This window comes from Lathamus discolor, chromosome 13 (genome assembly GCF_037157495.1).
Source record: "Lathamus discolor isolate bLatDis1 chromosome 13, bLatDis1.hap1, whole genome shotgun sequence".
In the NCBI taxonomy this organism is placed as follows: domain Eukaryota; kingdom Metazoa; phylum Chordata; class Aves; order Psittaciformes; family Psittacidae; genus Lathamus; species Lathamus discolor.
The window spans coordinates 3,721,094-3,742,159 of NC_088896.1; the positions used below are offsets into that span (position 1 = coordinate 3,721,094).

A 21,066-nucleotide genomic window follows, 5' to 3' on the forward strand; every position below is an offset into this window, starting at 1 on the left:
GGTTGGGTTTGGGTTTTTTTGAACACAGATTTCCTCCAACTTTCAGGGAAACCAACTCTTTATAGAAATTGCCAATATTTTCCTGTATTTTCAAAGCTGTTGAGACTGAAATGGGAACCCATGGGACACTAAAAAAATTCTTCAGAATTACTTCCTCTTTACTTATGCAAAGATCAGAACTAAAAGCACTGCAGTCCCCCAAAACCATTTCTATCCTCCCTCTTCAACTGAGCGAAGGTTTAAGCACAGCACGAGGAACAGGAACCACAGGTATTTTGTGTTAGCAAATCCTTGTGCTGCTACCCCACAAATTGAAATGGACTTTTAAATGAGTCACTGGGTGGTGGGAGGAGATTGCTGTTGTTCCTACACACTGTTCCAAACATACTTAACCAACTTCAACTTAGTGCATACTAAAGACAGAAAACAGTTTAGGCTGTGTTTGAAAATGAAGATGAGTAATTAGTTGCAAAAGCAGTTAATGTTTACACAGATTCCAAATGTAAAGTATGAGTAGAGCGAAATGAGAAAAGCTGTTGCGTGCATTTCTTAGGAAAGCAAAATGCATGCGACTGACCCAAAACTTCAATCCTTATTATTGTAAATGGCATCATCACATTTCTTTTCATTTTCATTCAGACAAGTTAAAATAACTGTATCTTCATAACTTCCATTACAGCAATTAGTTTGGATGCTGCACAGTAAAACGATGCACCCTCAATGTATCAGGAACCAATGTATGAGAGGGTGTGGAATGGCAACTCTCAATAAGACCCACACTATTAATAAAAGTTTTGCTCATCCAATTTTACATCAGCTCTAACAGTGATTCCCTCTTAGTACCAGTTTTGTTCTTCAGTTCATGTTAGTCAGCATAACAACAACCTGCCTCATTGACTCGTCCTGTCCTGCCCAAAGGACAGATTACAGGCAAGGTTGCTCTTCTCTGTGACATGCAGAATAGAGAAAAATCCCAAAGGCCGGTGACAGCCCCCCTGGGGATTTTACTTGTCACACAAAGGTTAGCCATTCTGGGCAGGAAGTGAGAAAAAAGGGCAAATGACTTTCTCCCCTCCCAAAAAAGAAACAGTTTTCAATTCAACATGAGCAGACCTTTGAAAGGCTATACATCTAAATCTAAATTAAACAGGAATTGCCGGAAACATTTTAAGTGCTCGATGAAATGCAGCCTGATTTCATAAAAGAAAAGATGACACAAGCATTTATTCTGAAGAACAAAATACAGTAAAGGAGAGAATCTGGAATTGCAGTGCTGATGTTTCAGGTTCTCTGCCACATCCAACTCTATCCATACGCTGAGACAGAAGACAGATCTGAAAACTGCCATCTCTCTGAAGCCACTTAGCTCCTTAAAACAAGTCTCATAGATGTGAGGAAGCTAAAACCTTGAACAGCATAACATAATGTGGAAAAGACAGGAAATAGAGGGAAGCATTGAATAAAGCAGCTTTATTTATTTTAAAACTAAACCACAGTTAAGTACCCGAGTGGCAAAGCCCGTTATCCTGTTACGACATTAAAATGTAGTTCCTCTCCTCTGATGCTGAAAGCTTTTAAAACGCATTAACAAGCCAAACCAAACCAAGTTTTCAGTATTAGCAGAGACGCCACTAAACGCCACCTCTCCACAACAAAAAGCAGTCGAAAACACCAAACAATTGCATTTTTTTCCTGCTCAGTGCAACATATCTTTAGCAAGCAGCTCGCTGCGAAGACGCCATTTTATCAAACCTGAAACGCAGCCAAGAGCTGCGGACGCTGCGCTGCTGCTCTCCGCTGAAATGTTATGTAAGAAATTGATTTAACAGAACCAGATGCTATTTTCTCAGGGTTAGGGTTACTTTCTCTTCTCGTCCTTCTTTTTTTCTTGGCTCTAAAAAGGGCTGATGGGTAATCAAATACCTGGAGAAAGGAGCCGCCCAACCATCCTAGGAGACGCTACATTGTGTGCAGAGCTGTTTCTACTCCTGCATCTACGCTCTCCGGGGCTCCCGGCTTCAATATGTCGGCTGTGTACAGAGTAAGCCTCATCCTGTAGAGCTGCCAAGAAAATCTCTCTGTGCAAGCGTGCGCCCAGACAACCTGCAAGCTCGGCCGGGCCTTGGCTGCACTGGCTATGGAAATGCCCTCTCCACGCACAGCCCTCCTCCCCCTTCCCCTCACTCCGCTCCTTAACTCTGGGTGAAGGTATCAACAGAGCAGGATTTTTAAGCTTTGATTATCTAATTGCAGCTGACACTAAACCGATCTTCCTTCCTCTTTAAATTCTTTCAACTGTCACAAAACATTTTCACTTCAGGACCCAGCTACAATTAGCACCCTAGCTGCTTTTCTCCCGCTTTTGAAAGTCAGCCAAGAGAAGAACTGCCGACCGCCTGCCCCGACAGCAGCTCCTGCCACAGTCCTCCTCCCTGCCCTCACAGCAGCTCCTTCTTCCTGCCCGGCATTTTCCTCCCTGTCTGACAGCAGCTCCTGCCTGGTACCCTCCTCCCTGCCCGACACCAACAGCTCCTGCCCCACCGCCAGCTCCCACCCCAGCAGCAGACCAAGCCCCAGATGTACGCTGGCGTGTCGCCAAGCCCTTAATGACTTCCCAGCCTCTGTCTAACACAGATCTAAGTGGCAAACACGAGAGCATATTAATCAAAGGCACCGTTGTTTATAAACGCCGAGAACTGCCCTAATACTGCAGCACGGATCAGGGCGACTCCTGCCTCCTGCAGAAGAGGGGACCGACCATCTTTTATCAACTGCGGAGCACTGGTTTGCTTTAAGACATACGAACACACAAAGTGTGAACAGAAGGGGGAGCAGCTTAATGTTTTCAGGACCTCAATAACATCGCCAATTCTGACAACACACGTAGAGGATTTTTATCAGTACATATACATAATTTGTGTTAATAAAAATACACACAAATCCAAAAGGATAATTTACACATAAACTTTCAGTGTGACCAATACACTCCCCTACAATTATTTCCCCTTCTCACTTCCTTTGTCTTCCCTCCTCCTATCTGCCCCAAATACATATTAATTACCCAGTAAATGGAGCACATTTTCAATCTGCTGTGGCTTGGAGCAACCTGCTCTAGTGGAAGGTGTCTTTGCCCATGGCAGGGGGTTGGAATTAGAAGAGCTTTAAGGTCCCTTCCAACCCAAACCATTCCATGATTCTATGATTCCTTGGTGCAGTTTGTCCCTCCTGCACCGGGTCACACACCACTGATGTCTCTTTAAAGGGCTGGCTGCATTCTCAGGATTGCTGCCACTTCGCTACCAAAGCACAATTGCTGCTGCTATTCTTGGCTCAAGAACTGTTCCAATGAAATACCCCTGAAAATAGCTGGTTTCCTTCTAAAGACATTTATTCTCTGTTTCTTTGCAACAGTATCTGAATGCTGGTTGGGTTCAACCTCATTTTAAAAGCACGAGATGAATGAAAATCTAACCTGCTTGGGTTAGTTCCCATTCAGGAAACTATTTCAAATGCAACCAGAAACTAAGTTGGAGAGTCAATTTTGCAATAACTTTACATTGACAATATCATTGTGGCTTATTACATTCCTTCAATACCAGCTACACATGATTGAAATTCCCATTAATTAAAATGATATGCTGAAACTGGAACAGAACGTATCATATAATCCCGTGTTCCCTGTATTTTATTTTATCAATAACATAAACTTCCTGTAATCAGCTTCCATGCAGAGGCAGGTACTTACACAGGGCAGCTTTCCAAGGGGATGTTTTTTACCAGTCAGGAGCACACAGGAAAGCAATGCAAGACCCCACACCAGTCTGAGGGGACATAAAGCACAGCTCCCACTCCAGCCTGTGCTAGCAGAGAGCACCTGCTCCCTTCCACGAGTCCCATCTTGTAGCAACCTTGTCTGAGAAATCTGAACTTCTTACAGATATCTGCACAGTGGAAAAGGGGATTTGAGAGGTCACGCAGAACACTCACCTGATCCAAGGAACCATTCCTCATACATACTAGGTGACATCTACCCAACCCACCAAGGAAGAAGCCCTCCAGCAATGGAGAATGCACATTGCCAAGTGCTCTATCTCACTTCTTCAGATAGCTTTCATACTGGCACGTTTTTCCTAATGTCTAACCTTAATCTTCCTTGTTGGAATTTAAGTCCATTATTTCTTATCTGATCCATCACAGGCACACAGAACAGATCACTTCTTCCCTGCAGCAGTCATTTAGGTATGCCTGCATTTATAACTCCAGTCTTCCTCTTGACTTAGGAGCTCCAATTCCTTCACACCTTGCAAGGCTTGTTTCTGTTGCATTCCTCTGCACTTCTCCCAGCTGTTTCACCTCCTTCTGAAGGCACAGTACCACCCCCAAACTGAACTCAATATTCAGAGGCCTTATCAGAAGTGCCTCATGGAAAGCAGCACTGTTCACATCCCTCAGTATGTCTGTCTTCTTTTCAACAGTGTGACACTATTAATCTATTTACCCTGTGACCAGCTCCAGATCCGTATCTGCAGCGTGATACTCACATATCCATGTCTGTGTACGGAGCTGGTCTGGCCAAAAGAAAGAACTTTCCCCTTTTATTTCTTATTCCATTACACATTTTTGTCACCGCTGTTGTTTACAGCCAAAACACTGATGCAGACATTGAAGAATACAAATCTGCACTCTCACTGAAACGTTCTCATCCTGCCAGGAAGGACTGATAGCTGCTCCCTGCCTACATCCTCCTGAGCAGTTACGACACTTCTCACAATCGTTTTGTTTTATACTTCCCACTTATTTGCACCACCACACAGAAAGTCTGCTGAGCTGCTATCGCAGGCAGGGCAAAGTTGACTTCTAGGGCATGATCTCCCTTCTAATTTTGCCTGTTGCACCCCTGACAGGGAACTATTCTCCACTGGCATGACATCCTCTCCACAAACCCATGCTGGCTCTGTCCTTCTCTTGCAAAGCTCTGAATGCACAAAACTAGCTGCTTTGGTTATTATTTCTAGTACCATTCTAGCAGATTACTCTGATCTGCAATCCCTCAGTTTCTTCATTCTCATCTTCCAATATTGGTTGGTTGATTTTCTCACACTCTGAAGGAATGTCAGTGGGCCAGAGTGCTCCAACCCATCCTCTATGCAGTCCACTATGAATTTCAGCACTTCCAGACACCTGGAAACATTTTATTTCCTTACGTGCTCTCACTGTAGCCTTAGTTCTACATCTATCATTGGTTTACTTATGCAGGGAAAACTCATATGAAGTACCACTGATGCCATCTATCAATGGTTCTCCCTGCTGACCATCAGACCAGTTCCACTGGCCTTCTTTTTACTACTAAGGCACTGTCCTGGGTTTAGCAGTAGCAGTCAATTTTTCTCCTTCTTAGTAGCTGTGCAGCGCTGTGTTTTGACTTCCAGCCTGGGAACAGAGCTGACAACACCGACTGTTTTCAGTTGTTGCTAAGTAATGTTTATCCTGACTTAAGGACTTTGTGAGCCCTCTGCGAGGGACGAGGGCAGGCCGGGAGGAAGCAGAGACAGGACCCCTGACCCAAGCTAGCCAAAGAGGTATTCCATACCACAGCACGTCATGCCCAGGGAGGTAACTGGGAGTTACCTGGAAGAGCACGAGCTTGCTTCTGGGGGTCGGATTCGTTCAGCGGTGGTATCGTATTCTCTTCCCTTGATATTTTCTCTTATCATTATTATCATTGGTGGTAGCAGCAGTGATTTGTGTTATACCTTAGTTACTGGGCTGTTCTTATCTCAGCCCGTGGGAGTTACGTTCTCCCTTTCTGGTCTTCCCAAGGACCAAACTCTGATTTCCTGGTCACTTTGACCTTAGTTTCTTTCTATTTTTGACTTCACCACCACCAGAGACAGGTCCTGCTACTCAGCCTCTTCACATGGTTTGCCAGAAAACTGCCATCTGCACAGTTTAACAACTTGCCAGACTCTGTCTCCCAACCTTTTTTCCCCCACAGACACCCTGGCAGTTCATGTCTCTGCCTCACAGCAGAGCACAGCCATCTTACAGTAAAGCTGGAGGTAGGATGCAGGTTTGTGATTCTAAAGCAAAAGCAGTGGCCTTTGAGTCATCGTGCTTTTGAACAGCCCCACTCTTTGGAAGTGAGGACAGCAGAACTCTAAAGGCATCTCAGCTATTTAGCCTTTACAGATGCCTGTTTTTCTTTCTCCCAGTAAAAAAATCTAATCTCTGACAAATAAATTCGAAGCAGCAGATTTATTTTTCACGCTCGGCTGCCTGATGTCAGATAACATACACAATGCAGAAAAATTCATTCCAAAGATTAGTTTACTGATGAGGTTTTACCATCATTTTTCATTCATAATGCCTGTATTTGTGCTACACAGAGCCTGCTACTTCTCCATCTATATTCAAAGCACTATATGGAATTCCTCAACATTTACATGGGAGACAAAACCCTTTTGTGGCTGAGCCTCACTTCCCACAGACTTTCTCATTATTGCATTTCAGAGTATGCTCATCACTCCAGAGCACATCCAGACAGTACTGCCTAGATCCCATCTCCACGTTAACTGCTACGTTTTTGTCCTTGTACAATGGTTTTCAACTTCCTTTTGTCTAAACATATACCTGTCACCAGTGACCTTTGGGAATTGTGCCTGATCTCCAGGGACATGGGGTACCAAATGCTAAACAAAGCCCCTAGGAACAAAATGAGAAGAAAGCAGTACACTCCCTACTCCTGCAATCTCTGGCAGTACCTGAGCGTCCCTTCACAATACTAACTTCATGAGAAAAGATGTAATCAAAACAAATTCTAGTAATTTTTGTGCTTTCTTACACAAATGGCATAACATCAGATCTGATCCCATTAGTAGGAGAGCTTTTACATAGCCACATTGCAGAAGCTTTGTGTACAGTGATGAGCTGTACAGTGAACTGCTTGTGGCTAACACCTAGTCAAGTGATGCAACAACTGGAAGCTGTTAGGAGCTTTAATATAGATAATAAACATTATGTGTTTGCTATATACAGTTACCTTCCACAGAAGTACTATAAATACCTGATTCTTGTGTTCACAAGGGAGTATCACCCTGCTAGTTCCTTCACCTGAGATCAAAAGCTACAACACAGCACATGTTCCAGGTATTATGTAGTACACTTTAAAAAAAGTGTATTTGCTATACAGAGTGTGAAATTACATATATATAAAGTGTGCAAGCAAGAGGAATAAATGTACTGTCTAATCCCTGATCTCTATAGCATTTAGTAGTTTAACTATTTCATATAAAAAACTATTTACGGAAGATCCACAATACATCAATTTCTAAAGTTTCCTGGTTTAATTTTGTAACTTTCCAACTAAAAGCAAAAACCACAGCAATGTTCAGCCAGCAAAGATATTCTGCTAATGGAATTACAGAATATGGGCCCAAAGAGATAAAATTCAGCAAACCATTTCCATAAAGGCAGCTTTCACATGCTCTATTTGCCAAGAAATCCACCCATTTGCCATGCTGTCAGGAAATCAAGCTAAATCTTATTTCAAGCTGCTGAAATGAGACCTTGTTCATACACTTCGGAACTACTTTTGCATACATGGGCCTTACCTAGCACCAGCACAGTGTATAATGAGCTAAACTGGGCCATTGTTCAAACATGCTTTTAGCATGAAGGTCACCACCTCCAATGAAACACACCTTGATGTCAAAGCTTATCTGTGTTTTCCAACTATATTGACTGGCTTTAGGAAAGATATTATCTCTCCCGAAAACTTCTCTCAAATATGACTTTGCAACTGCACAGAATTGCCCTATTAGAAGTAACTCTAAACAACTCACAGTTATGGCAGGGGGGTTGGAACCAGATGTTCTTAAGGTCCTTTCCAACCCTAACTATTCTATGATTCTATGTTTGAAAGCAGTATTATTAGACATGATTTTAACAGGAAGTAGGGGATTTTTTTTACCTTTCTTCCTAAAAAAAAAATTATCAAACACAAAATGAATACAAAGAGATCTGTAAGAAGAGTTAACGTGCCACACAACAGCAACTTCCAACTGTCCCCAACACCAACACGACCATACCTGCGTCACAAGCATGAATATGCAAACTGCAGCTAAGGAAATCTTGAAAAATGAAATAGAGCTTCAAGCTTCATAAAACGAAGAGGAAAGTTCAGCACAGAACGGGGCATCAACCCACAGCAGGAAAATAAACCTCTAACTGCTGGCAAATTCTCACTTCCCACGAAACAACTGATAGCACAAATTAAAAGCTCAACTCTTCAGTTTCCACAATGCTTGTGTGGTTTTGCATTTTGATGAATTACTTGCTTTCACTTCTTTTTAAGACTTGGAAACATGTTATAGCTCCCTTCCACAAAACACTCCACTCACTGAAGTTTTATCATGGCTCCTACAGGACATGGCACGTTCCTGGTGAGTTGATGGATGCTGGTTTCACATTGCTGAGTTGCAGAAAAGTAAAAGGCATCTTCAAGAAAAACAGCTTATTTCTTTTGATCTTTGTTCTTACAATCATCAAACGCACAGGGGCTGCCTGGAGACTCCTATACAAACTTCACAATTTGTAAAGAGACAAAGGAGGATACATTACTTGCTATTTTTACTCTCCCAAGGTGGCTTTCAGAAATTACCTAAGTTATTTGAGATCACATGGCAAAAAGACCATTCCACTAATGCCTCACACCTTAATGAAGGAAGTATTCATCACATTTACTGGAGTTAGTTGGAAAACTGGGGAGAGAAGAGATAAAAAGCTCCATCTCTAAGTAAAAATAACGAACTCAATTAGATACCAGAATATTGCTCAGCTCATGAACTGCACCTTTCCTTCGGCCTAATCCTGCAAAGGATTAATTACCAAGGGAGCATCTCAAGAACATACACTATCGCTCAAGATAAAGTTCCAGACAGGTAACCATTCTATAAAAAATGCTCTAAAGTAGTGCAGAAAACAGTTTCATCATAGTTAACAATGAATAAAGGACTGTTTTCTAAATTAGTCTATGTAATTTGAGATGTTTTAATTTCTTAAGTTTGTCTAGTTCATGTTTTGGAGATTGCCTTAAACAAGAAACAAAAAATCACTATTCTCATCCACTTCACTGGTATTCCCAGATGATAAACCCAACAAGGAATATATATTAGTGGTCATTAATTCCCACTCAACTTACATTGGCAGAACATCCTTTTTAATTCATGACACTGCACTTAAGAGTTCTGATAAGTGCTTTGGTTAGGGCAAGGCAGTAGATAACAGAGACTGCTAATAAGAGAATAAAGAGATAAAACAGTGTGATTTCTACAGTGAAGAGGCTGGCAATGCCTCTCTAACAGCATTCCCTGCATCCAGGTAGTTATAAACACGGCCTGGAAGGAACGTGGTGGCATAATTTCAAGTTAACTCTGAAGGAATATGACCCCATATAAAGAAAAGCTACGGAAATGAATTTCCGTTAAGGATCTTCTGGATACAAGATGCTGGTGTACGGGGATCCTGGCTCTGTGATTAATACCAGGTCATCCATAAAAAGAAAATTACTGTTGTTCATCAGGACTATAATGAAGCCACATATGGAGACTTCCTTGGGCAGTCCACGGCCCAGGTCTAGCAAGTTCTGGTTAGGCACTCAGAGCTACCAGAGAGGGAGAAACCCTAAGCAGTGAGGTGCTGTTGACTTCCTTCACACTTTGTAGATGTCCAATAACAGCCATGAAGTGATCACTCTTCTACAATACAGGTGCTGTTCAGACAGACAAAATTCCTGTGTGTGTGCAGCAGGCACCCAACACTGATTCTTCTGGGCAACTTTTGATTCTTTTTGTGCCTTCCCTTCTTTTCCCCTGAAAACTACTTGAAAAGACATCTTAGTAAATTAAATACCCAAGGAACCAGAGGGATATTTAAAGCAATATAGTTCCTACTGATGAATAGAGGAGGAAGGTAAAGAGTTTCCTTCTGACAAAGTACTGCTCAGTGAGAATCCTCATGTTTAAAATTCTTTCTTTCCATACTCACAAAAATATGACCCAGTTTGAATTAAATTTCATGGAAAATTCCTAATTTAAGTGCTGGAGGGTTTTGGGAATACCATCATTATTGCTAAGGCTAATAGTCACTCAAATCCTAACAGCTGAGATGAATAAGTTTTGGCCTTCCCTGGATATTCTTATTGCTCTTTACGCTTGTCAAGGTGAAGGCGAAGCCAGTACAAGAGACTGAGGAAGACTGGAGTAATATGTAGTTCATGGCTACAAAGGTCTCTCTGAAGTGAGATATTCCACACTCCTTCCAGCCTCACAAAGCAGCCAGGCATATTGTCATTATAACCTGAGCTAGACAGGTTTTGTCTTCCCTCCTGCTCACAGTTAGTAAGTGAACTGATGCTCCACCTACTGGAAAGAGAACTAAATGAGCTCCAGTACTCAGCAAGCTCTTTCCACGAGGAAGATGCAACCATTTCAGGCTCAAAACACAATCTCTTTCTGTGAGCAGACTAAGAATGCAGCCAAGGATTTAGCTTGTCTAAGATTCTCTTCCCTGCTCCAAGAACTGTGCCTGGATTCTCTGGTGACTTTGAAAGCTTTTCTTATGATTTTACATAGTAAATAACAACCTGACAATTCTGACTCTGCACTAATTGCTTTCAAGTGATCGCTGAGTTTGATATGGGTTAACCTTGTGCAATATGGAACACAATATGAAACTGAAAAGTGGCTGCACTCCTCTTCCTCTCATCTGTACCAGCTTTCACTGCATTCTGTTTACAATGGTAACACAAAGGTAGCAAAAGAACAAAAACTCAAAGTAATTCAACAGCCTAAAACATTTGCTGACAGTTTCTGCAGCTTGTCAGCCTGGCAACTAGTGCTTATTTTATACAGCAAGTTCAAATAGGAATCGGGAAAAGAAGTCTACAACCTCAGGCAGAAATGCATCCAGCAAGATCCAAGTCAGACAGCTAATGCTGCACTCTTTCAAGTCAAGTTCTTTTATGGATTATGTTATGATTTATGGTAGACTTCATTTAATGATTTACTGCATGTTTCTTAAGCATCTAGGATGTTTCAGATCTGTCTATAATGATGTTTGGAAGACATCTAGTACTGACCCTCAGACAACCTGAGCCACTTGAGCTTGTCAATCTGTCTCTACTATAGAAATCATTACTGGATTTCTGAAAATAATAAACATATATATTAATCTAACATAGAACATTAGTCTGACAGTTTACAAACATCTCCAAATCAGAAAGGAGCCATAACTGCCACCCACCATCCCTGCTGCTATGCTTTGCAAAGAGAATGCTGCTCTAACTGGTGAGAACTCATTGCTCTCCCTCTCAATAAAGTCAAATACTCAAGACTACAAGTAAAACCTGTTTCCTCCCTAAGAACCCCAATATTTAAGTAAATAAACTATTGTTTTATTTTGCCTTTTCAGATTTCTTTTTCTGGAGAGTAAGTAGCTGAGTATGTTCAAATGCATCTCAATAACCATAAAAGGTTTCACTTCCAAGAGTGGCGATTTTCTTATCTAACTAAAACTTCTAAGGACAACACCAAATAATTTTCTCTGCTGGAGTTCAGCTCAGCAGCAAGTACAGCAGAATAGTGAAAGATTCATTAATGCCCAAAGGGAAAACATGCAGACAGTTCAGAACCAAATTTTGTGATGTTTGACACATTAATGAGTGATAATGAGCAACACTTGAGATCATACAGAAATTACTAATATCCAAGAAATCAAACCCCCTTGTGGGACTTACTCCAGATAACCTTTTCTAAGCCACTGATAACTATATCTTAGAACACTCCCTGCTTTGCCAAACATGACATACACAACAAAGGCACGATCAAAAAGGTGATACACACCAAACACTGGCTAAGCTCATCTCCACTGCAGAAGCTACATGATCTCTAGCACAGAAGGGCAAATAAGAAGAGAGCTGCTGCTTTTCTCATTAGCAGCTTCAGTATTTTCCTAACGTGAGAATAGCAATTGAGAGCATAAGCAGGCAAAGGCATAGAAGTGTCACAACATAAGCCAAGTTCCTATTTCTTATTTTCCTACAATTATATGCAAAATTATCTTTAAAAGGCATTAAAATTGCCAGAACAATATATGAAATCTTGGAAATACCTAAATCAACAATGCTTCTGGAAGAATGATCACTAAAGAAATATTTACATTTCCTGAGGACTGCATCCATTATAGCTATCAAAGAAACAGGAAACAACTGCAAGAGAACCCCACAGGTCTGAGCTTCTAAATAGGTAAAGAGAACGTTTTCAGACTGGATCCTAGAAATGACACATTGTATTCTGCAAGAAAAAGAGCACAGGCTTGGCTGGAAATCCTGTATTTTAAGACAATTCTGACCATTTCTTAAGTTTCTGCAACACTTGTGCTAACAGTGGAGTGCAGAACTACGTAAAGGAGTTGATATCCCACCGGGCTTCAATTCTTACCTGTTTGGGTCTTACTGGGATGATGCTGTCCACCTGCTCCTTGCTGCGGAGGAGGACTTGCCCCTGCTTGGCCAGTTCCTTGCGCTGGGCTGGTGCCGGTCAGAGTCCCGGCGGGCAGTGGCTGGCCCCGCTTTAGGAGCTGCTTCTGTTCTTGCTGGCGGAAGCGTGGAGGCACCTCACGAGGCAGGTAACGGGATGCAGTTGGCTGCTGCCCATTTGCAGACGCACGCTTGCCATTGCTGCTGTTGGTAATAGTGCTGGTGGAAGTACTGGTACCGGTACCGGCAGGTTGGGGCTGGCTTAAACTGGTCTTAATAGGTTCTGGCACTACACAGAAAAGAACAAAACCAAAAATGGCTTTAGTATCAGAAAAGTTGTGTTTGGTGGGGTTTATTCTGTACCTGAGAAAACAGATAATGCTTTTCATGCTCCCAAACAACAGCTGGCAAAACGCATGAGGGTTTACCTCCCCATGAGGGTGCTGAGGCGCTGGCACAGGGTGCCCAGAGAAGCTACGGCTGCCCCATCCCTGGCAGTGTTCAAGGCCAGGTTGGATGGGGCTTGGAGCAACCTGCTCTAGTGGAAGGTGTCCCTGCCAGTGGCGGGGGGGTTGGAACTGGATGAGCTTTAAGGTCCCCTTCTACACAAACTGCACTGTCATTCTATGGACTATAAAATATATAAAGAATATGTTCTAAATAAAACAGTGTTAGGACCAGAACTCAGGTTAGTGCACTACTATGTATGTAGCCTCCTGAAACTTTTTATGTAACAGTTTTGAAACCTGCATCTAAAAAACCAGGTTTGGCAGGGCTGTAAACTTTATGTACTAGAATACAGCTGATAAAGGCCCCAACTCCTTGTGAGAGCCTACAGGTCTGGTTATAACTGTACAAAGCCCTGGCCTTACCTCCCATCTTTCCACTCCACAGGCTGCATGAGAAGTCAGCAGCACACTAGAGATGCTGGTTACTATATACCTGGTACCCACTACACAAAGAGAGAGAACATCAGCAGACAACTGAGCAAATCCTATATACACAATCAAGTTCACACATTAAATACTGCCTCAACTCTTTCCTTTTCCATAGTTTTCACCACTTCTTTAGTACCAGGACAAAATACAATATCCTATAAACACTACTGGAATTAAAACAGCATAAGGTTTTAAAAATAAGGATAAAATCTGGTGATTCTCTGCTTAGGCACTGCCTGTTACAGTATTTGAACCTTTTATTCCTTACTGCAACGAATCGGTATGGTTTAGAAGAGGAGATGTGACAATTCAGTACTAAACAGAATCTCATTTAAACTGCATGGCAAGCTAGTGCACCCATCCAGAGCACCCACTGCCTTTTTAGCTCAGCAATTCTTCAGTTTTGGATGCGAGACTGCTAATGCTAACATCAAATCACACTGCCTATACCCAAGAAAGCATAAATTTGCAGACCCCTAATGACCTCCTAAAAAAACAAGTTAAGAGACCTGATCCACCAGCTTATTCAGCGCTCACACAAAGCTTTTGTTTTCTTGTGGTCTTTGTATAAAGCATTTCTAGACCCCAGTCTTCTACATCTGCACTCCAGGCATATCTCTTTGTTAAGCCCCATATTAACCTTGCCTTAAATAAACAGGCCAGGGCCACCCCAGTCTGAGGTGGGGTTTACCAGCACAGCTTGGTGCAGAGAAGACAGCAGGGCTGGGTCTCCTGGGGCACAGCCTCAAGGCTGTTGGGATGAGGATACTGGGAGCAGAGTGGCACAGCACAGCATGGCATAGGCTGGGAACACACACTGGTTTGCTCAGCTCACCTGGTAGCACCTACCAGAGGTGCTCAGCCACCCAGAAGAAGCCATTTGGGCTCCCTAGACATGCAGAACCAAGTATTCCTCTGGCTCATCACAAGCCATATCCAACAAGAGCAAAGTTGCACCTCCTATTACTGTGTATACAGCATAAACCCAGCACTGAGCCTCCCTCCAGGGTTTGACACACCTGAAGAACTGATGGATGTCCACAGCAGCAGCAGTGAACACGCATCATGGTGCTGTTAAGCGGGGTTTCAAAGCAAGCAGGGGCTTGGACAGGTGAAAATACACCAAGTTTGACAGCAAACATCAGCACTTTGCTTCTGCCTTTGGGAAGCCTAAATAACCTTTCACCTTTACTTATTTCTATCACAAAAAAAGAACTCCGAATATATAAAAATGTACCAGTAACATCTGAAGAATAGAGAATAAAACCTTCTTTGCTTTTTCAAAATATACCACCAGCTTCAGAAACCAAGTTTATCCTAACTCTGACAATTAAAAAAGTACATTAAAAATCTAAAAAGATTAAAAAATCTTCAAAATGGCACAAAATGCAGAATAATTAATTTTAAATCTCAAATTTGCATATTCAATATGTATGTGAAAACTATTTTGCTTTCAATATACATCTGTCACCCATCAATACATAATAAGTTTAAATGGGTCTCTTTTAAGACCTGTTGATTTTACCATTCTACCTGGCCTTCAAAAAACAACAGTATAATCTATGAAACTGATCCTCTGAATGACTGAAACATTGATGAATGGGAAAATTAGAGATCTTGTGGTGTTACTATTACTACTGTTATTATAGAGATGTAAGCATTTACAAGCATTGTACTCTGTACTTCTGCAGAGGATGAAGCTGTTTGTTTGCAATTTGATTGCAAGACTGAGAAAGCACACTCCAGACACAGCCTGCTCCACAAAAACGATTAACCATTTCATCCAGGAAGCTTCTGCGACTGGGAAAACAGACCAGCTCACAGCCCTTGTGCCAGCAGAGCAGAGGGAACACCAGGGAATAGGAGGCAGAGGGGTAGGACAGGAAGCCATGGCCAGGTGAGGATGGAGACTGCTCCTCAGTTGCCACCTAATGCCTCTCCTGGAACCAGCTCAGCTCTCGCCATCCAACACGCCAAGGTCCTGGTCAGCTGGGGAAAGGCCTGGAAGGGACAAACACACTGCAAAGGGAGAAACTGCAGCTTTCCCTAATATTTATTATTTAAACCAACTTAAACCAAGGAGTGATTTTTCCATGGAATTAAAGAAGTGTAAAGAGAATTAAACCCACTAATGGCACAATGCCAGCAGAGTCAATGTTTGCCGGGTTCCAAGATTTTCTTAAGGAATATTAATTAATTGGAAACATCCTGCCCACCGCAGGGGGTTGGAACAGGATGAGCTTCAAGGTCTCCAACCCAAACCAGTCTGGGCTTCTGTATTACAGAGAGCAAGGGAGGCTGCTTTTTAGAAAGCATTATATACTCAGTACTGTATCTATCTATCACATCTGGTACTTCCAAACAGGTGTGCATATGTATGAATATAACCATCACTAACGCAAGTCACAGAGTCCACAACACCCTTTACTTTAGTGTAAATTAACAAAGCTGCTTCACTGCAAAGGTGTGGCCAGAGAAACCCAATTTCAGTGCTAGAAACAATCTTTCCTTCTACGTATCTGAATGACAGATAAAAGAACAAAGCAACTCAAAATACCAAACCCACTAGATTTTACAATACTATTTCTGCATGCCAGTATTACTGGGTTTTCTGTAATCAACACAGCAACGTGGGTTTTATTTAGTTCAGTGAAGCTCTTACACAAATACTGTGTATACAAATCATGGTAGCTAGAAAATAACCGTTTAATTACACTACTGACAGGACATAAAGAGAGTGAACAACATCATAGGAAGAGGTTTGATTCCCAAATTCCAGCTTTGTATCAGGCTAGAAATTAGCCTTTAAACACAGCATTAATATTTGGGGAATATATGTCACAAAGACAATAGGACTGGACTCTTTGAAAAACCTTCACACCTATTTATTAGTCATCTTCAGCAATGTTTAAACAGCAATTTTCCTTCGCTATGCACAGTGAGAAGCACCTACCCTTCAAAGTATCTACATTAGATTCTTAATTATTAACTGCCATGTGATATTTGGTCTAAGAACCTCTTTATAAGCCTCTTAGACCTCCTCCTTCCTCCAAGGGATGTATTTTGAGACGATGGCTATCCCTTGCAGAACATACAATGTACAAAGACGTCATGTTTTAGCCAACTGCACGCTAAAAAAAGCAGAGCAGACAGGAACCTTTTGCATACGGTCAGCAGGGGCTGCCTGCGCCGCCGCCGCCGCTGCTCTGCGCTCTCGACATTTAATCAGCCCCAAGGGCCAAGCTGCCAATCTGGAGAGAGCCCTCGCGGTCCCGCTGGAGCAGCCAGCCCACCCCTGCACCTCAAGTCATGCACTGTCACGGCTAATGTGAGGTTGGCAGCTGCGTGAAACCCGGGAATTAAAACGTAGCCTTAATGGCGAAATTTGCTTTAATGCTAAAAATATCGTTTCAAATGTAAGAGGGGGAAAGGACTGAATACAAAGTGATTTTCAGAACTAGCACATGATTAACTAGCACAAACACTGAAGTAGAAAGCCTCTTGCAAAACTACAATTAAGGGAGTAAAAGAAAAGCCTTGAGACTGCTTGCTCTTAAGATGTTTGTGATGGGTATCTGCTTATTCTGCATTCCGAGAGCTGTACATACACTAAACAATGAGCTTGCTTGTAATAATTATCAGTACTTAATGGTATCTAAACTTGTTAATCCAATTTTACCCAAACAAATCCAATAATTACTCCATATGCTTTTTGATGATTACAATCTCGGGAATCCCAACTGCATAAAAAAGTGTTACGAGCAATTGTAGGTGGATTTTATTAATATAATGAATAGGATCAGTCTAACAGATTTCAATTACAACAATAGCTTTTAAGTACATTTCTATGACATAAGGAAAGAACATGCATAAATGAAAGAAACTGGTTAAGCCACATAATACTGATTTATGGCAGCTTTTTCCTTTCATTCACCTCATTAACATTTCTCTATATTTCAGAAGCCCCCACGTTCCACTATAAAACTTGCATTTCTAAAGCCTTCAAGGACCAGACATTCCAGAAGAGAAACAGTTAAACCCAGAAATGCATTCTTGGCTGCTACTGTGACAGGATTTATTTACAGCTTCTATTAAACACAGCAGCTCCATTACAAAGTGCTGGATGTGAGAAGAATTTTTGATTATACAATGCCAATGCCTCACTGCGTTAAACATATCATGCCAGTGTATTATTTTTTTCCTTCAGCAATTCGTTCAGGTCATTGTTTGATGGGTTTATGAATTCATTACAGGAAACAGATGGATCCCATAATTCAGAGCTATTCTCCCAGCCAATCATATGGGCAATTTTTTTCCTCGTCTTTGCTCCCCCCTCCAAATCAACCTTAATGAAGCCACTTCCTCCATGTCCAATTCCCCGCACATACACACTGCAGTGAAGACTGGTGCTTATTAAAGCAACCTCCAAACACTAAATGCTTTCAAAATCAAGCCCATCAGGAGCACGCTCATACACAGACCCCCCCTCTGAAGTCAGATAGAAAGCCATGAACTTACCCAAGTCGGGCGAAGATAACCCAAAAAATACAGGATTGTAGTGGGCAAAACCAGATCTCCTGATTGGTCAGAAATCCGTTTTTATAGGGTGAAAAAAGGCCTCCTTTACAAAAAAAAATGTTGCCCCCCCAATCTACTTTCAAAGGATGAATTTTCATTTAGCAAATTACCTCCTTTGTCTACTAAGCGCTGGTATTTTTTATCCACAGTGACATCTACTGGCAAAAGTACAGGTATTTCAGTAAACTATTGCATAAACCCCTACTTCCCAAGGTTTCTATACAAAAGTGGGTAATTCTCTGTCTGCACTTTCCCTTCCCCCAGGCACACAAACTCCTCCTGAAAGAAAAATGCAGAAAAGTTACAATCTAAAGCAAAGAGACTCCCAAAATTAGTTTTGAATATTACCCAAAATGGCTTTAAACATGTCACCAGAAGCTGCAGTTTAACATCAAAGCCCACATTGAGGGTTAAAAGTGAAAATGTATGTGTTATGATGGCCTTAGAACTTTAACACCATCTATTTAAAGAAATCCTTCAATTTTGGACCAGTTCCTGAACGTATCATTTATCCAATACTTGGAATAAAGTCTTTTCCTGGTTTAACTTTATTCCCCCACCTTGCCATTTAAGCTCCTAACGGACGACAATGCATCTTCTGCTTCCTCTTCCAGACATTTCCTTTCCACTTCCTTGACTTTTGCAACATTTCCTGCCTGTCTTTCAACATCCCACTTCTAACAACCTATTTTTCCAACAGTCTCTACAGACTTCTCTCACTTCTACCAATTTAGTCCTTGTACACAGAACTTGAACTGGTAACTAGGAAATTCCAAGTCAGACTAAGAATTTAGAGGAAGCCACAAAGTTCATGGAAAACCTTTAAATCAATTGTTAGAATTTCTCAACCACCTTCAACAACCCAATTTTGTGTAATTTAGTGGTAGGAAATAATCCTACCTAGGAAGTTCCTTGAAAAGATAAGACTATCCAATCCCTCATCCCTGTTTCAGTCTCCTCTGCTTTAGCAGGCGCAATGGTACATACCCAGTGTGGTTGTACAGTCAGTCTCAACCTCACACTTCCAGAAACCAGCTCTCATATAATCACAGATTGGTTTGGGTCCGAACCCAATGAAACTCACCTAAGTTCCAACCCCATGCCACAGGGAGGGGATACCTTCCACTAGACCAGGTTGCTCTGTCCAACCTAGCTTTGATTCTTAATAATTGCTACTGCTTACACGTTACTGAAACTGCAACTGATTAAAACTACTACTGCAGTTACACACTGTATAATGAATGAAACTTGGCAGAGCTTAGAACTCCAGAAAAGAAAAAGGAATCCAAGCTCAGAATCCACCCATATAGAACTGCATCAGCCTAAACCCAAATCACAACTGGAAAGTCTTTTTTTAAACAGCAGAAGAAAGAACAGGTTTTAAGAACCTGTTCCAAGAAAGAGATATTTTATTCAGGACATACTCACAGGTGAAGGCTTTTCTGCTTGTTGTGAAGTAGTGTTTAAGTCATGTTTACCAGTGTATTTGTTGGCTGATGAAGCTCTCCAACCATACATAAATGGGTTTTGGGTTTGCATGAGAAAGTACCTATGCAACGATGAATTCAAACCCTGCAGCTCCTAGTCTGATCTGCTCACCTGAACACACTTCACAGGCTTCATCAAGATATGAGCATCATGTATCCTGTAACTATATCCAGCCATACAATCACAGCATGAGGTTAGCAGGTTAACTGCCCACCATAAATTGATATATATATTTATACATATTAAACATCGGCATTTGTTATCTATTCAGGGGATTGCAGTTCAGTCAAAAATAAATGCCTAATTTTGATGCTGAGAAACCTTTGAAAGTATCATCCAGAAAAGTTTTACAATCATCTGTGGGAAACCACTATTTTGAGAACATTGTATGAACTTACAGCGCCCACAGCGATGAGCCAGTCACAAATCACCTTCCCAACAGTGAGACTCACATATTACCTCTTTAAAAATTAAAGGTTTTATTTTAATCCTTATTCCTGGATCTGCTAGAACCATGGAGATATTAAAGTGAGCTGGAAAATGTATTCATTCGGCTGCATATCTAATTTTTGAAGTACCAAACCAACTTTCCTTACACAGACATTGGTGTTGGCAGTCCTGTGGGTTGACCAAAGCTCCCCACTGCCACCTGACACAGTAACCAGAACACAGAATCATTAACTTCACACTACCATTTACTCTCTTCCCCTTTTTCTCTTCTCTCTACATCCCAGGGTCTTCCTGCCAGGATGTGCATATTTCAAGCATGTCTTAATAAACCCACCATTGCCCTCAATCTCTTGATACCTGCTCCTCTCCATGGCACCTCTCAGCCCAACCTCTCTCTGTAAATGGAGCTGTAAGAACTTCTGAGGTTTCTAAGGGTATTTCCTTTGCTAGAACTTGGTGTCTCAATACACCCACTTTATCAGAACCATTTGAGATAGCCAAACTTTCCCCGAATCTGTCCCTTGTTAGCTCTTACCATCTTTATCTCATCATCTTCTGGTTTTCTCCCTAATTCATTTAATTACAGGTGTTAAGTTCTTAACTGCTGGCTTTATGCAAAGGTCTAAAATAGGGAAGCATTCAGGACTTCATCAACACCACAAATCCTCTAACACCTACCCTGACACTCATTTGCTCCTCCCTCTGACACAGTCATGTGCTTCAGTTCAAACAAATTCTCCCTATTCCCTCACATTTTCCACCCATATCTCACCATCCAAAGCTCTCTCTATACATCTTAACTTTGTAATGGTTTCTGACATGACTTTTTACTTTGTATTGTCATAAGCAAATTGGGGAAATGTGAGCTAAATGTAAATTGGTTGAAACATTCTCTGGGAGAATCAATGGTTTGCTGTCAAAACAGAAGTATGCTTCAGAATAGATTCCACAGGGACTTGATCCAAGCCTACGTTGTTCTTTCATTAACAACCAGATGATGGACTAGAGAATATCCATATTAAATCTGCCAATGACACCAAGCTGGGGAGACAGAAGATGGGGCTGATCAGATTGCTG

General features: G+C 41.6%; 1 protein-coding gene across 9 annotated transcripts in view; it reads right to left on the minus strand.

The window, feature by feature from the left end:
• Positions 1-21,066, minus strand: part of TNRC6C (trinucleotide repeat containing adaptor 6C) — a 104,607-nt gene that overhangs the window by 44,786 nt on the left and 38,755 nt on the right. For all 9 annotated transcript variants that reach the window (XM_065693976.1, XM_065693981.1, XM_065693978.1 and 6 more), the window contains one exon: positions 12,498-12,824. In XM_065693976.1, the coding sequence (XP_065550048.1) occupies positions 12,498-12,824 (327 nt within the window). The remainder of the gene's footprint in view (positions 1-12,497; positions 12,825-21,066) is intronic.